The 17042-nt window shown below is 55.4% G+C and overlaps 1 protein-coding gene across 1 annotated transcript in view; it reads left to right on the top strand.

Moving 5' to 3' along the window:
- Window positions 1-9431: 9431 nt before the first annotated feature.
- The window catches only part of LPIN3 (lipin 3), a 9194-nt gene continuing 1583 nt past the window's right edge, over window positions 9432-17042 (top strand). The window contains exons 1-15 of the mRNA XM_009883658.1: window positions 9432-9626; window positions 9965-10060; window positions 10848-11083; window positions 11423-11530; window positions 11963-12083; window positions 12449-12683; window positions 13498-13597; window positions 13718-13887; window positions 13964-14057; window positions 14278-14347; window positions 14942-15106; window positions 15503-15564; window positions 15831-15960; window positions 16204-16352; window positions 16513-16599. Of these exons, the coding sequence (XP_009881960.1) occupies window positions 9435-9626; window positions 9965-10060; window positions 10848-11083; window positions 11423-11530; window positions 11963-12083; window positions 12449-12683; window positions 13498-13597; window positions 13718-13887; window positions 13964-14057; window positions 14278-14347; window positions 14942-15106; window positions 15503-15564; window positions 15831-15960; window positions 16204-16352; window positions 16513-16599 (2015 nt within the window). The 5' untranslated portion in view covers window positions 9432-9434. The remainder of the gene's footprint in view (window positions 9627-9964; window positions 10061-10847; window positions 11084-11422; window positions 11531-11962; window positions 12084-12448; window positions 12684-13497; window positions 13598-13717; window positions 13888-13963; window positions 14058-14277; window positions 14348-14941; window positions 15107-15502; window positions 15565-15830; window positions 15961-16203; window positions 16353-16512; window positions 16600-17042) is intronic.

Below are 17042 nucleotides of genomic sequence, written 5' to 3' on the forward strand. Positions count from 1 at the left end.
GGGAGCTGAACCAGCTGAGCAGAGGCTGGCTGGGGGGACAGAGGGGCCGTGTGTCCCGCTGCCGACACGCTGCAGGCTGGGAGAAGGGCCATGGGTCAGGCATGGTCTGTCCATGAGCACCATCGGTGCTACCAAGAAAGTCCCACCCAGCCGTGAGCAGCTCTGCGCCTTGCGCCAGCGCTGGTGGAGCTTGGCACAGGCGGTTTAGCGGCTGGAAGCACCCTGGCCCTTCCCGCTCCCATCCTTTGGCCCCCCAGTGCAGGACGGAGGCCACTGGGGGCTTGGGGGGGGGTCCAGCTGCACGGTGAGGGGCTCTGAGCATCACTGTGCTCCCGGCGCTGGAGAGGTGCCCCCGGGGTGGCCAAACCGCTGCTCCCCCAGGGCTTTGGCAGCGTTTAATAATAGCATGCTATGAGCAGGTCGGGGATTGAACAGAGCACCAACTATTTTTTTAAAAAAAGTGTGGCTTGGAAACATTGTCTGTCTTGAAATAAGACACCAGCTTTGGACAAAAGATAAAAGATTTTCCAGCTGCCTAAATCCGAACGTCATTCCGCTTTTCCTGGATTCAGAGCTAATGGTCAAACTCTGCTCAGAGTTACGTTGATGTAAATATGATGTCGCTTATCTAAAGCTGTTGGCTTTAGAGCACAGGTCTGGATTATCGGCAGCTGGGACAAAAAAACTAAGGGCGATCAGTGCATCACAAGTTCAGAGACTTCATTTTTCAGGACCGTTTAGTGCTCAGGGCTGTCAGCTCTCCTGGTCTTACAGTGTGGCTGGATTTCCTGCGAGTCCTGGCTCTTGGAGCCACACAACTCTGTGGGAATTGTAGCTTTCTGGTTTTTCTTGTGTTTACGGAAGAAATGTGAACTTTTAACAGGTCAGGAACTGGGATTTAAATCAGCAGAGCGTGGTTATAAACCAGAATGGATGGGTTTCGACCAGTCCTGCAGCTGTAATTCAGCTTTGTCAATGCTTGTGATTGGCGACAGGATGGCGTTTCCTCCTCTTCAGGCAAAATGGCTTTCTCGCCCATTCCATCACATGCCCGGCTAGTCTGACCTGATCTTTTTGGGAATAAAAAAAAAAACAACACCCAAACCCAACACCACTGTTTCTCTGTTGTATTCCTGGCTCCCCGACCAGCACTCGGAGCCGCTGGACCTGCAGGAATTGCCCCTATCCCCAAGAGACCAGGAGACCTGAGCCTTGCTCCCTGTGGCTTTCACGGGAGGGGAATGCCACCCCATCCAGCTGTGCTGACTTGCTGTTTCTGCCTCTCCTCTCGTCCTGTTTTGCTGAATCACCCCTTTCACAACCCTCTGGAGCTCTTTGATGATCCAGGGAAGGAAATGGGAGCCCCTGCCCGGCCAACTGAGAGGGCCAGGAAGCTCTGCCAGCCTTTCCCCACGCTCCCCCTCCTCGTGAAAGGCTGCTTCTGTCCACTGGGAGTAGGGGCTGTGATAATGGGAAAGCCCTTTCACATCCCAGCCTCTGGCAGGGATTCCCTGGAGAGTCACAGTGGAGGGATGTCAGCTGGGGACGACAGCCCCACCAGCAGCAGGGAGATGTTCCAGGGAGCTGCCGGGCACAGGGACCTTGGACCTGCTGGGCCGATTGACAGCTGTCAGTCCCACATCTGGGTCTCCCAGCCCAATAAACTCAATGGCTCTGGCCATCTCTCACCTGGCATTTGGTGCTCGCAGCATCCTGCTCGGTGGCTGCATGGAATTCAGGAAAAGGCATCTTTCCTTTTTTGCATCACGGCCTTGGATTTGGCTGGCATCTCAGGAAACCCCAGTGTAAGGGGGATGCTGGTGAGGTTAAAGGACAGGGCAAACCCAGGGAGAAATGGACCAGGCTAGTGGCCATCAAAAGATTGTGCCCCAGAGCAGCAAGGTCCTGGAGCATCCTGCCAGTGTGGGAAAGGGAGCAGGAGAACGCGGCACCCTGGCCCAGGGGTGGGAAGAGGATTTGGATGCTGCAGTAAGTGGCTTGGCAAGGTGGGCCTCCAGCCATGAAATGGCACTGGTGTTCCCAGTCACTACATGAGCCCCTCGGCTGGAAGGATTGCTCCTGTCCCAGCCCCAGCTTCACTTGTCCACACAGCAAAGCAGGGCCATTTCTGTCAACTCTGTTCCTCTCCTGCCTGGGAGAGCTTCTTGCTCCTCTGCAGCCTCTCTGATGTGCTGAGCTGTGTCAGGGCTCAGCCAGCATGGAGGCAGGCAGGTTGGCTGGCATCCTGGCTCTCTTTTGCAGCTGGATCATCCGTCCTCCCTCCAGATGTTTCACCCCAGACCCACGAAGGAGCAGGCAGCAAGGAGCCGGGGGGTGTTCAAGGAGAAGTGTCCCAAGGGACTGCGGGGCTGCTCAAAGATGAGCTTAAGCAGCAGGGAAAATCCTGGAGAAATAATGCGATGACCGAGAGAGGAGGCAAAACCCCCATCAACGCCTACCTTGGAGGCAGCCGAAGAATTGGCTGTGGCCTGGCTCGTCTGCAGCAGCTGTCGAAATACAAAGAGGGGGAAAAACAAGCCTGTCTTTGACACAGCTTGTCCCCTCTCCCACCCTGCGACTGAAGACACAGCTTGTTTTTCTGGGACAGAGGAAAATTTAGGAGTCTCCCAGGCAGCGAATGCCTGGGGTGCTCCCAACTTCCAAGTGGATGGATGGATGGATGGAGATTTTCTGGAGAGGCACTGGAAATGCCGGGATCGTGGATTGCAATGCTGCCAGCCAGCGGAGGGGCCAGAGTGCGGCCGGCCGTGCCGCTGCCCCGTGTGGGGTGAAGGCTGCGATCCAAGAAGGATGGGGAGCACCAGGGATGCAGGATGAAAGCTGCCAAGATGGACGCGGGTGTGAGCTTTTTGGAACGCAAGGAGCTGAAAATATTGCATCTCGGTTGACTAATAAAAACCCCGTCTTGTTTTGCAAAGGCTCATTGCAGACATCTGCGGGTTGTGGAGTTCCCAAAAGGGGGAAGAAACCTCTCCCTGTTGGAACAGCTGCTGGGGGGAGGATGCAGAGGATGCACAGAGAAATTGGGATGCTCAGGGTTACGAGCCCAGGGAGGGATGGATCTGCAGGGCTCACCTTCCAAAAAAAAAAAAAAAAAAAGGAAGGGGGAGCAAAGGGGGTATGAAAAGTGGTTGGCAGAAACCAAAAATGATTGTATGGCTTTGCAAAAAATTACCATGGCAATTAAAAGTGCTTTAAGCTTTTCACAGGAGAAAAGAGAGGTAAGTAAAACACTCCAGGGCTGGGTTGCAGGGTAGCACAGAGGGAGGTAGAGCCATGGCACGGCTGGGGATCTGCCGCCGGGGGATGAGCAAAGCCCGGTGTGTCTGGAGCTGGGCATAAGGGCCAGCGGGGAAAACCAGCTGAGCAAGGAGCCTTGGAGGTAAGTGATGGGGGGAGCTACTTCTGCAGGGTGGCCCAGCACCAAGTGCTCTCCCCTGTGTCCGGAGGGTGAGGGATCGGAGCCACAGCAAGGCTGAGCTGCCCACGTGCTCCTGCTGGCTTTGCCTTCCTTCTCCGTGCCCACCTGAGGACGCATTCAACTGGATAAGGAAGAAATGGTGTCCTCTGCTGAAAAGTCCACTGTGGCATTTTTTGCATACTTACAAATACTTAATGGGAGGATGCCAGGGGGATGGTAGCAGTCTTTTTTCAGTGGCGCCCAGTGATAGGACGAGGGGTAATGGGCACAAGCTTGAACATAGGAAGTTCCATCTTAACATGAGAAGGAACTTCTTTACTTTGAGGGTAGTGGAGCACTGGCACAGGCTGCCCAGAGAGGTGGTGGAGTCTCCCACTCTGGAGACATTCAAAACCCGCCTGGACGCTGTCCTGTGCAACTGCTGTAGATGACCCTGCTCTGGCGGGGGGGTTGGACTAGATGATCTCTGAAGGTCCCTTCCAACCCTGACCATTCTGTGATTCTGTGATTCTGTGACCATGACAAGGGCATCTGCAGCCCAGATTCGTCCTTGCTTTTGCGTTCCAGCCCTGGGGTTGTGTTACAGCCCCAGGGTTTGCAGGGTGCGAACCACTGCCCCGGGCGAGACCCGTGACAAGGACAAAGCACCTGAGATGGCACATCCCAAGGTGTCTAGACTGAGGTTACAGCGGGCTCCTTCCCCGCTGGGCGTGAGTGCCCGGTGACCTGGCCGTGGGCTGCGGGGTTTGGTGGCAGCCGCCCCCCACGAGCCCCGCTGGGGTCAGCAGCTGGTGCTGCCCGGTGCCAGCCCACCCTCCTCGGGGACCGCAGCCGTGCTTGGCCACCCACAATAGCTGCTTTCGGTCCAATTTCACCGAAGGGTAGAGCGCTCAGAAATATTAAGCTGCTGGAAAACAGGCTTCCTTCCTGAGCTGATTGGTCACAGCCTTTAGGAAAGTTCCCATCTTGGGTCTGGGACCTGTGCTCGGCGCTGTACAGGCACAGGGGGGGATCTCCATGCCTCCCACTGCCATCAGCCTTACCAGGATGGCACAGCTGGGGAAACTGAGGCACAGGGAGGTAACGGGGTTTGCCTGGGAATGAGCTGTGGCATTTCTGCAGATCAGCTGTGAGCGACACTGGGTGGTTTGGACGCTTCTTCTCAGGGACTAAAGAGGTCCTAAGCAGCCACCCTCCAGCTTGGGCACTTCCCTGCTCTCATGGAGCAATGTCAGCTCCATGCGTGATGGGTGGGAGAGCCCTGCACGCGCGCCAGCAGAAAAGCCTTCGTCCCCAAAGTGCCACCAGCTCTTGTGCAGACCAGGAGTCACAGCTACTCCTTCCATGTCCACTTCAAAACTCCGCACAGAGGGTGCTGGGGAATCACCTGCACCGCGGGTCGGGCGGTCACGGGGCAGAGCCCACAGCAGCCACATCCCCATCTGTGGGGAGTCATACTCCTGTGGGAGCCAATGCACTTTTTGGGGGGCACAAAACACCCCACCACCTCAGTTCCTCACCTGAGTCCACCTGGCTATTCCTGCGTCGCTTCCCCAGTGCTGTCAGGGCCATCGAGGTCTGAAGAGCTTCAGTTTTCTTAAAGCCGCTGCTTTTTTGTGCTTTGCTTTCAACTTGTGCTCTCTTTTTCTCATCCCACTGGAGACAACACAGCGCAGAGGAGTCCCTGGAGCTTGGCCACCCACTCCCTCCCTTTATGTCTTGTTAAGACTTCACTGTGGGCTTTGGTGGTGCCTCTGTAAAATGATGCTCGGTGTTTCTTTGGGTCCTAAAGCTTTCCTAAGGCCAGGGAGGAAGAAAAAACCAACCAAACAAAAAAATAATGCAAAACCCCAAAAGGCAGAAAGCAACAATGATGGAGGTAGAGTGGTGATACGGGGCCGTGGGCAGCTGGGGTGCAGGGAACCTACACCCTGGGACCGTGCAGGGCAGGGGAAGGGCAGGGAGGGCTGGAGGGGGAGGGAAAGCCACCACCCCGTGGTGACAGTTCTGCAGAGCCCCCAGGGCTGCAGCCAGGAGTGCCGAGGGTGGGCGCAGCGGGCAGACCAGGCTCCCTGCGGTGTATGGCACAGCAGCAGCCTTGGAGGACTTTGCAGGAGGGTGGGTGACATTAGCTCTGTCACAGCCGGTGCTGCCCCAGTAGGAAACGTCGCCCTCCCCTGCTTGCCCAGCGGCACGGGCTGGCTTGTGCAAGAGGTCCTGGTGTCCCAGTCCCGAGTTGCACAATGAAATAAGCTCACCCAAATTCACTCTTCCGAAGTTTGCGGTTATTGAGGAGCAGCTAAAATTAACCCTCCAAATCCCCCAAAACCCTGGGTGCTGGTGAAGCCTCCTTACAAGCACCACACACCAGCACCTGCCACGTTCCTCCCAGTCCAAACCTACCCAAGGTGCATCCAATCTTACATCCAGGAGCAATTAAGTGAGCAACACAGCAATTATCGCCCTACCCACCCTTTGCAGTCCCAGTCCATACGACCCTATAGCAATCCCTACAGCCCCGTGGAGGAGGAATAAATTAGTATCTGGCACGGGGTTCCCTAGCAAGATACTTCCCACTCTGGTCTGTCCGCAGCCCGGCCGTGGCTGGGTGAGGATGTTCTCCAGCCATTGCAAAGCAGCTTTTAAAGGGCAGATCTTTCCCAGAGCTGCGTGCTCAGCCTCTTCGAGCACCTTTTCCAGAGGGCTCAGCCGCCCCTGGGGTCCTGAGGGGTTAAATGCTGGAAGATCTGGTCTGGAAAATGAAAGAAGGACTATCTTTGGCAATTCCAGCTGGGTGGGTTGGTCTGCAGTGGCATTGCAGGATGGTGGGTTGGAGAGGGAGGGAGGAAAGGTCTCCATCAGTGCAGGGCAGCCGGCAGCTGTGCCCGGAGCTGCTTGGAGCAGACCAACCGGTTGTAATGAGACACAGCTGCTCCCCAAATCTGCCCTCGAGCCTCGCAGGGAGCCCTCATAGACTCAGCAGGAGGCATGGTGTGGGTGCTGTTTGGGAGACGGGGCCCTCCCCTTGCTCAGGTGAGAGGAAGGAAGCAGCGGGGAGAGGAGGAGCTGAAGGGTGAGCGAGTGTCACTGCTGGCAGAGAGCAGCTCCTGGGGTTTCTGGGCCGGTTGCCCCAAAGTTGAGGAGGCGCTGAGGTTCAGTAGCTGCCCAGGTAACGGGGAAGGTGCTGGGCAGTTCGTGGCGTGCGATGGGTGGGCAGCGTGGGTGTGCAGGGTGGGGAGGGTGCGCTGCTCGTGGGGTGGCCAAGCTTGCTGCCACCTAGGAGCAGAGCAGGCTAGTGTGAGCAAAATATCTGGCTTATTTGGGGATGCTTTCTAGCTGGAGAGGTGGATATGAGCTGTGCTGCCTCCATGGGGGAGGATTGTCCCCTTTGTCCTCAGCAAGAGCTGCGTGGTGAAGGGCTGCGATCCTGCTGGTGCTGGGGTGGAGGGGTGGGGATGCCCTGTTCCTCCGTAGGGTTTGTTTGTTGAATGTGGCTTGGTGTCTTTGTGGTGGCTTGAAAATACCTTCTCTTGCTCTGTCCACCTATTAATCTCTCTCCAGAGTGTAACTTATTCTTCACCTCCCTGATGGACCTCCCCCACCCATGGTGGGGCTGAGAGCGGTGAGAAGTCTGAGCCTCTTTTCTCTGTTCCCTGCCTGGCTCCGGCTTTCCTGGGTGAAACCCGCAGGGAGTTAACCTCACTGAGCTGAAAACTGTACCAGGGCGGTCCTCTTCCCCCTGCCCCGAGCTCTGGGGCTGCGCAGGTCCCCTGCGACGTGCAGGCAGATGTCTGGGGAGGGGACACCTGTGCGTCAAGGTAATGGGGCATGAAATCCCACCGGGGGACTCTGGCCGCGCAGGGGGGATGTGGCCCTGGGACAAGGTGTTCGGCAGCACGTTTCGCTGGGTGGCTGCAGCGCTGCGGTAAGCCCTCGCACCCTCTGTTCGCTGTGAAGGTGCCGCACAGCGTGGGGCTGTTCCTGGGGACTCTTTCCAAGCCCCCACGGGATGCGCAGGTTTATCTGCCAGGGATTTTCCCTATGTGCTTTTCAGGTATGTCTTAACGTATACCCCAGCCGGGAGCACATCAGTGCTGCCCTGGGAGAATTGGGGCAAGCTTAATATTTTTTTTTTATTTTTTTTTTTTTACCCCCCTCCTTTCTGAGGATTCCTCCCTCTACAGCAAGGACCCCTCTCCCGTGCGCTGCCAGGCCCTGCAGCACAGCGGGGAAGGCAGCTGGAGGGCTGCCCGCAGCGGCAGCGATGCCCGGGAAAGCTGGGCTCAGCAGGTTGGTGGGTGACACCGTGACCGTGGTCTCGCTTGCAGCAGAGCTGATGAAGGCACTGAAGCTTCGGGAGCTGGCTGGTGCTTCCCTGCTGTCCCCAAAAAAAGGTGGGGGAAACCTGGGTTTTGGGCTTATTCCTGCCCGTCGGGGAGAGACGGGGGGACTGGACATGGAGCGGGGACCGTGTCTCCCCACTCAGCCCGCCTTCCCGGAGGGATGTCTGGGAATGGGATGGGGCTGAGCTTGTGCCAAGTGGATGGGAGAGGCTGGGTGCCTGCTGGGGCAGAGGGCTCATCAGGTGGCACCTGCTTGTCCTTGTCCCTTTGGGTAAGGAACTGACTCTCATCAGCCACCCCTTGGGTTGGGTGTGTGCTGGGGGCTGTGCTGAGACCCCCTGGGGACACCATGCCATCGGCTGATAGTGCTGCCAGCACAAGACGCTTCCTTTAGTTCATCTGTGGTCCTTCTGAAGTGGTCGTCCTGTGTCCTCATCCTCTCCTTGGGGCAAGGTGGGGTGCAGAGCCTCTGTGGGGCTCAGCCTCTGGTGCGATGTGCTGACACCAAGACCATCATCGTCCTGCTGATGCTGCTGTCCTGCTGGTGTCAAGTGCTGAGCAAACGGAGCAAGGGGCTCTTCTGGCCCAGGGGCTGGGACCAACACGCAGCACCTGGACATAGATCTGCAAGAAAATACTCCAGGGATTTCACTGTGGTGAGCAGGAGGCAGCCACCAGCGGTGGCCCACAGGAAGGGGGGTCTGCACAAGAGCTGTCTGGAGCCCGTGGGCCACCTTATGTGGCTGGAGGCATGGCTGTGCTGTGACCTCCAGCATGAACTGTGCCAATCTCCAGCTCTGCAGCCATGCCTCTCCTCCAGCACGGCGGAGGGGAATTGTCTCCACTCAGGGGATGAGTGGAGAAGCAGGCACAGCTTTCCTTCCACATGTTCTTGCTAATGAAAACCAGGAGCTGTGCAACCACGGAGTGCAGCAGTGCCTTTTGAAAATGGCATTGCAGAGCTGTTGGGGTGTCCTCTGGGCAGCATGACCCCTTTACTGGGGTTCCCTGGGAAGGTGGATGATGGTGGCGGGGGCCAAGGCATGGAGATCAGGGAGTTCTGGCGTTAACAAGAGCCATGTCTGGCCCATTTGGCAGTGCCTAGGTAGGACACCTTCCCCTCTGAGCGAGGAAACATTAGGTTTGGACTTCATTTCAAGTGAGCATGTGGTGTTTGCAGCAGCTCCTCAGACTTCTTGCCTCTCCGCCCTGAAGTTTTTTTGGTGCTTTGTTTTGCTTTTTCTAAGGACAGTGCAGGACAGGAGGTCTCCTGCCAGCCAGATTCTTGTTTGAACAGGATGTTGACAGCTTGATTGCAAAGTGTTCCTGTGAGACAGTATGTGCCCTCCCAAGGGGCAAATGTGGTGGTGCATCCCAACGGCAAATGTCTCTCTCCTCCAAGCTGGATGCAATAACTGGTACTCTGGCTTCTGTCCTGTTTTTTGGTGCTCACAGAGGCCTGGCTGATCTCCATCAAGGCCCTTCGTGTGTGTGCCTCAGTTTCCCTAGAGGCTTATGTGTCCCCGTGATGGGACCATGTTTGCAGCTACAAAATGACTCTCCTAGAGTAAACTTGCGTTGCATTGAACTGCCGGAGCCCTTTTCCCCCACCTGAGTCTATTCCTGTCTTTTATTTGCAGTCCCAAACAATGAACTACGTGGGGCAGCTGGCTGAGACCGTGTTCGTCACAGTGAAGGAGCTGTACCGGGGTCTGAACCCCGCCACCCTGACGGGCTGCATCGATGTGGTCGTGGTGAGGCAGCCCGATAACTCCTTCCAGTGCTCCCCATTTCACGTGCGCTTTGGGAAGCTGGGTGTGCTGCGCTCCAGGGAGAAGGTGGTAAGTGGTGACTGCCCTGGGACTGTGCTTCCTCTCTGGTGTCTTCAGACCCAGGATCTTCCCTAACTCACAGGTATGGAAGAACTTTGTTTGAGGGCAATGGGAGCCCTGCTGAAATGGGTGCTTACCAATTTTTGGAGGGGATGCCCCAAATGGACTCCACCCTCTTCCAGGAAGGACTGTGCTTCCCAGGAAAATTGGGAGAGGTCCCTTGCCTCAAAGGCTGGGTGGCTGTCAGCCCTGTGAGCAGCACCAACCCGTCCCCTCCCTGGGGAAGTGCCTTCCTGTGTGCTGATGGGTGGGTGGGTTCAGACAGACAAGCTTCTGCCTCTTGCCAGGTTGACATTGAAATCAATGGGGAGCCTGTGGACCTGCACATGAAGCTGGGTGACAATGGAGAAGCCTTCTTCGTCCAGGAGTCAGAGGAGAATGAGGTTGGTGATGAAGAGGTGCTGGTGGTCTGTGTTCTCCTGTGACCACCTGGAAGCACAGGCTTGAGGTGGAAGGACCAGGTTTGGACTGCTCTTCTTCCTCAGGGTGACTCCATTATCCCCTCTGTTTTGTGTGTCCAGAAAGGTTCTTCCTTGAAGGACCTTGCAACCAGTGTGGACAATCTGAGCATTGGAGCACCCTAAGGGAGCACTAGACCAAATATTTCCATCTCAAACTGTCCTCCATCAATTGGTATGGCTGCTGGCCAGCCAGGCAGATATCTCGGAGCTTGGCCTCTTGAAGGATCTTGTGACAGGGACGAGAGTGAGCCAGATACTGTGGCAGGCTGCCTGCTCTACTGGGAAGTGGGATGAGACTAGTTGTGGCTTCCAGAAATCTTAGCAGCTCTCTCCCAGGCTGACTTGTGGTTGCTGCTAGCTTGGGCTGGGTTTGAGAGCAAGGAGAGGGCTCTGGAGCCGGATTCCATTTGCAGCCTTCGTAATTCTGGTCTCATGGTGCCATCTCCTGCCTGCCTCTCCTTGCCCACATTAAAGACGTCTTTAGTTTGTGGCTGGGTAACCCTGTTCTTGTGGTTTGTGTGTTCTTGGTTTTTTTTAACTTGCATGTACAAAACCTTTCCTTTTTGGGCCTAGCCACAAAACCACCCCAAGCTGAGGGCTCAGTGGTGTTGGTTGTGTTGGTGGTGTATGTTGCATAGATGAGAGCTGTGAGTTGCCAGGCTGGAAAAGAGGGCGCTGGAGCTGACGGGCTCTTCCATCCCTCTTGCAGGGCAGCATTCCCTCCCGCCTCTGCACCTCTCCCATCCCCAGGGAGGACAGCACAGAGGACGCCGCTCAGCCTCCTCATGGGCAGGAGGCCTCCAGCACTGAAGCAGCTCTGCGCAAGAGGAGGCGACGCAGGAGGAAGCCCAAGCAGAAGGAGATGTCGGACTCTGAGTTAGAAGGTTGTGAGGAGACCAAAAGTGAGATTTCCATGGAGGAGCCGTGCAAGCTGTCAGCCCCCAGGTGAGCGGCCGGGTCTGGGCAGGGTGATCACAGAACAGCGGGGGTTGGAAGGAACCTTTGGAGGCCATCTAGTCCAACTCCCCTGGCAAATCAGGTTCACCTAGAGCAGGTTGGACAGGAACACATTCAGGTGGGTTGTGTGATGTCGTGGGTCAAGCTTGTAGATTTTCTTGGTGACACCCAGCAGTACTGAAACATGGGGATAGTTTTTTGCATTGGACCCCAGTCTCTCATGGAGTAGAAAGCCAGTGGAAATGGTAAAGTTGGGTATTGCCAGCTTTTCAGGTGAGGAGGCTGGTGCCTGAGAGCAGAGTAACTGACCTCTTTCCTCCTTTGCAGTGATTCAGTGTATTTCTCCTTTGCTCATCTCCCTGAAGAAGAAACCAGGTTGTTGCCGTCCCCAGAGATGCACCCTTACTCAGATGGGGAGCTGGCCTCCATGGACAGGTGACGTGCAGAGCCAAGGTGATCTGCTTGGCTTTGGTGAGACCAGGGAATGTGCCTTGTGGCTGGGAAGGTGGTAAGGAAAAGAGATTTGGGGTGTCAGGAGAGGAGGGTTTTCCTGGCTTGATATGGTGTGGCTGGAGGAAAGCTTGGAGCTAATGAGGGATGCTTCTGGCCATGGTCACAGATGCAAGAAGCCTGTGTGCACTGGGCTCTGCTGCTTCTGGACAACTGGTGGCACAACACTTTGCTTCCTTGGGCCTCAGCTTCCCATAGGTCTTTCTCTTGTTTTGTAAGTGATGGTCTTATGGGGCAAAAGTGACTCCGTGGAGAAGCCAGCCTTATAGCATTCTTGGCCCTAAATGTCCTTGCAGTGATAGGAAAGCATAGGTCTGCAGGGTAGATGAGGTCCAATATTCCCTTCTCTTCTTGTAGCCCCATCCTGAGCCATCCATCTTCTCCCAAAAGTGACTCTGAGCTGGAGATCAGACCACAGGACAGTTTTGCTCTAGGGGCTGAATCCCATGTGCAGTGGACCTGGGGAAGGCTTCCTCAGGTGAGTCCCTGCTCTTGCTCTTCTCTAGCAGCTGGTGGGAAGGGGGTGTGTGAAAGGCCTGCAGAAAGTGGAGAAGGCTGTGGCCAGGTGAACTTGGAGGAGCTATCCTCTTCTGCCTGATGCTTTGGGCAACATCCCATCCTCAAACCTGTTGTTCTGCTTTCTTTGAGGTGAATAAATCAGAACGAGTTGAACCAGCCAAGTCCACAAAGACCCTTGCTACTGCAGCAACTACTGTCTCTGTGACACCAGTCCTGGTGGATGAGGCAACCCATCTTGTTGCCACCTCTGAAGGTCTGAGAGGAGGTCCAAGCCCAGCAGGACACCAGGGTGCACCTTGTTCCTCCACTGTGTCTGTTGCTGAGCCAACACCCACACTGCGCGATGGGAATGACCTCCCCAGGCTGAAGGATATGCCCAGTGCTGTGGGGGCAGAGAGCTTGTTGGAGGCCTCCTCAGCCCCACAAGAGAAACAGGAGGGAGGCGAGAGTGTTGTGTCAGAGGTTCAGCCAGATACGGAGCCCTTTGAGGGAGCTGCTGCTCCAAGGCAGGTGGGCTCAGAGGGCCCTGAGCCCCAGCTGGAAAGTCAGAGGAGACAAGGTAAGTGGGTGACTGACACTGCTGTGGTGTTTGAGCCCAGAGATGTATGTGACTTGGATGGGGGGCTGGCTTGTTCCTTCAGTGTAACTCCATCATGACTGCCCTGGGTATTCAAGATGTGACATGTTTTCTTTGCCTTCTCCGTGTGCTGCCAGCTCCTGTGCTTTGAAGAGACATTCCTCAGGTTTCCTCCATTCAGTGACCACCCAACACCTCAGGAAGGCTTCCTTGCATGCAAAAGCAGAGACACCATTAGAAGATTTCTCAGCAGCGTAGGCTATGACTTAACTTGAAGTGTCTGGCAGCACCTGGCCTGACTTGTATCTTCATCCTGGGCATGCCAAGTCAGGTGGAAAACCACACTGTTAAGGGATGTTTTGCTCTGTGTTTTTAAGAACTCTTATGTTACCTGTCCTAACCAACCTTACTCTTCCAGCCAGCATAAATTCAGAACAAAATTGTATCCCTGAAGAAGAGATGCTTGTATAAAGGGGGAGATCACAAAGTGTTATCTTGCACGGTGCTAACTTCAAACGGCACCTGCAGATTGCCATAGCAGAACATAGGCAGGACTTCGGCCTGTCCTTTGTGTCCTCTTGGCAAATGGTCTTGTGCTAGTGCAGGTGTCTTGAGGTACTTCTGTTGCTGTTGATTTAAGGGAGCTTTTCAAGTAGGAAAAGAGGTGTCCTCTTTATGATATGTGAATATGATTGAGGGAAATGCTGAGCAAACAGGGAAGAGCCTTCCCAATAGATGCTGAGATAGTTGGAAAGGTGATTCAGCTAAGCTCTCTCCCTTCTGTCTGTGCATTGAGGAGCCATCAAACGAAGTCCTCACTTGGGTCCCAGTGATGTTTACCTGGAAGACCTCTCCCATCTGGATGAGGAGCAGGTGGCTCTCTATTTCCCCAGGAGGTAGGGGTGGCCCCAGCTGGCCAAGCTCAGGCCTTCTTGAGCAGTTCCCTTACAGCAGAGGGTGGGGGTATGTCTAAAGCTATTGCCTCATGTTGCCGCTGTTTCTTCTCTTGCTGGCAGTGACGCAGAGCAGAGTCCAAAGACTGTGGGAGACCCCAGAAACTCTCTGTGTGTCCAGCTATCATCCGACTTGCCTGCTGACAGCCCCATGGACTCTGACCCTGATCTGATGCCCGCAATTGCCCTGTCGCTGTGCGGAGGCTTGGGGGGCAGCAAGCAGATCTCTCACGGTAGGTGGGAGGGGAGAGGGGGAGTCTGATGTCCATTATATACACCTGTGGCATGACACAGCCTCTGTCCCACCAGAGAAGTTCATGGAGCACAAGGTCTCCTACCAGCAGTTTGCTGAGAATCCAGGACTTGTCGATGACCCAAACCTGGTGATACTGATCAACAAGAAGTGAGTGACCTGCTCTTCCTGCTGCTTCATCCCAAGACGACCAGTGTGCCCCCTCTGTCCCTACAGGAAACACTCCCGTAGGAGTGTGACTGCATCCCAGACAATGATTATACCACAGTAGTTGTGGGAGGGGATTTGCTGGCCATGCTGCAGGATGGGGATCTGGAAACACTCCTTGCTCCAGGAGTAGTGATTTTCCCATCCCTCTTGCTTCTTCCAGGTATTATAACTGGGCAGTGGCTGCTCCCATGGTCCTGTCCCTGCAGGCTTTCCAGAGGAACATTCCTGAGGTCAGTGGCACAACACACTTACTGGCCATGCTTTTCAGCAGGGCTTGACAAGCACAGTGGGGAAGCAAGAGGTCAAGCTGCCCATCTGGGGCTTTGCGGGCAATTTGGGGCAGAGCTGAACACCACTCCCACCCACAAACCCTGAGGTCTGCCCTTGCCCCTAGAGATACCTTGGCGTGGCGTTTAGAGATACTTGGGTACCACTGATGCCTGGAGAACAGAAATTTCATTGTCAAAAATATCTTATTCTGATGGTTGTACCTGTGCAAGGCTGGGTGGAGCTGGTGCTCTGGCATTCTGGAGGATTTGGAAATGCCTGAGCCTACTCCAGGGCTCTGTAGACCTGGGTGGGATTATATGGAATAAGGTATCCAGTTTTGGGTTTGTTTTCTCAAGCTGCACAAAGGGAACAAGTCATTATACTTTCACCCCAAAACCCTCTCAGCTCGCAGTGTGGCAGGAGTCACGCATCTTATCCTGGTGAATAATCTTGCCTGGACAACCCTGCCTGGACAAGGGTCTCCTTAGCCTGTTAGCAGCTGAGCCTCCCTGGGATCAGGACTGACTTCATCCCATGTTCTTCCATGTTTACAGAGCACTATTAACCGACTGGTGAAGGAGAAGATGCCCAAGAAAGGCAGCAGGTGGTGGTTCTCCTGGAGGAGGAGAGAATTCCCAGCAGAGGAGGTGTTTGCAGTGGTGGCTGTGACAGTGTCCCCAGGGCACAGGAGTCATTCTGGTGGCTGGCAGGGGTTGGGGGTAGGAGAGCAGCAGGGTCCTGGGCATGGCCTGAGGCTGAGAGCAGCCACAGGGACCCGGTGGCAAGTTGACTTCTGAAGGCTGTTGTTGTCTCCTTGGGTCTGTGAATGCCTGAGCACCATTTACCAGTTGTTGGTGGTGTTGGTTATGCATTAAAGTGGACCTTGTGCTCCTCGTGCCACAGCCCAGGCACCACGTGTGCTTGCCGATCTCCTTGCCCCACCACAGCACCAGGTTGTGGTCCCTCTTCCGTGGGGCCATGTCCTTCCTCATGAAGGCAGGGGGATGCATTGCCACCTCCTTTTCTGGTATCGCTGCTCCAAGTGGCAGTAAAGCAAAGCAGCCCCTGCTCCTGCCCTCGGCACTGAGGTACTAATGATGCCACTCTGCCTGCAGCAGCCATCGAGGCCGGGGAAAGCCAACGTGGGGATGCTGCAGCACGACTCTGCTCCGCAGAGGTGAGTGCCTCCCTCCCAGGTTGCCTTTAGGAGTCTGTGTGTGCTCGTGATCTCTTCTCCTCCTGAATGACCACTTATTCCCAAGTCTACCTAATGCATGAAGGCAGAAAGCTCTCTTAAGGCTCTGGCTGACCCCAGTTCAGCCAAGCTCCTCCATGGCTGCTTCCTGGTGGGTGGGTTGTCTGGGGTCCCCTCCAGATATCCCCTAGTGCTCATGGGGAAAATTGTGGTCTGCAGAGTGAAGACAACATCCCTTCCTTCTGTAGGCAGGAGGAGGTGGTGTCATCCAGCGATGATGAGCCCCTGCACCCCAGGGACATGTTAGCAGTGGATGCTCCTGCACAGAAATCTCAGCCAACCTACAAGAAATCCCTGCGACTCTCCTCAGAACAAATTGTATGTACTTAACTTCTCCTTCGTTGCCTGCTTGTGTGTGTAGGGGTGAGACAACCCTTAAAGAGGGATTTCTCTACTCCCAACCTCCATGTTTTTATAGGGTATTAAGTATTTCACCCTGGCTGGCCATGCTGTAGAGGCTTGGGGTCTCTGGCCTGGCCAGGCAGCAGTCAGGCCTCTGGCAAGCCCTGAACTGGTGTGAATCACTGCTGGTGTACCACATTTGTTCTTTCTCTGCCACAGGGAAAGCTGAATCTGCAGGATGGCCCCAATGAGGTGGCATTCAGCGTGACAACTCAGTACCAGGGCACGTGCCGCTGTGAGGCCACCATCTACCTGTGGAACTGGGATGATAAAGTGGTGATCTCGGACATCGATGGCACCATCACAAAGTAAGGGGCCTTTCTTCCACCCCACATGCCTGCTCCCCCCTATTTAGGGGAAAGCGTCCTGTCAAGGCTTACATAAGCAGCCAGGAGGGACCACAAATCACATCGTCTTCTTGATACCTACCAGGTTGGATCAGCCTAACCTGGTCTCCTTCTCTTCTAGGTCAGATGCTCTTGGGCACATCTTGCCGCATCTGGGAAAAGACTGGACTCATCATGGGATTGCTAAACTCTTCCACAAAATCCACCTGTAGGTATTGGATTGACTGAGGCCAAGGGGAAGTGGGAGGATGATGGAGGAGAGGTTGAGTGGGGGCCGAGGTCAGGGCTCCTTACTCGCTGATGCTGGCTGAAATAGCCTAATCTTTTACCAACAGTGATGGCTGATGCTTGCTGTGCTGTCTAGTTGTGGGGTGAAAGCGGGGGCTCTCCCCTGGGAGCAGATGCTTGTGTTGCCTTCCCTGGCAGGAGCGTGTGTCGGTGAAGGCTTTGCTGGGGAGATGGAGATGAGCACTGAAGGAGATGAAATCACAGGAAACTACACCAGAGAGGCCACAGGCACAGCCGAATACCTTTGGCTGTCCGTCCAGCGGCAGCACGGGGGTCCACACAGCACTCCCAGCCCCGTGGATGGGTGCCGGTTGCCTCTCTGGGTGCCCAGCTCCCGCTCCCCGCACCCTCGGGGGACCGACC

This window comes from Charadrius vociferus, unplaced genomic scaffold (genome assembly GCF_000708025.1).
Source record: "Charadrius vociferus isolate BGI_N301 unplaced genomic scaffold, ASM70802v2 scaffold320, whole genome shotgun sequence".
In the NCBI taxonomy this organism is placed as follows: domain Eukaryota; kingdom Metazoa; phylum Chordata; class Aves; order Charadriiformes; family Charadriidae; genus Charadrius; species Charadrius vociferus.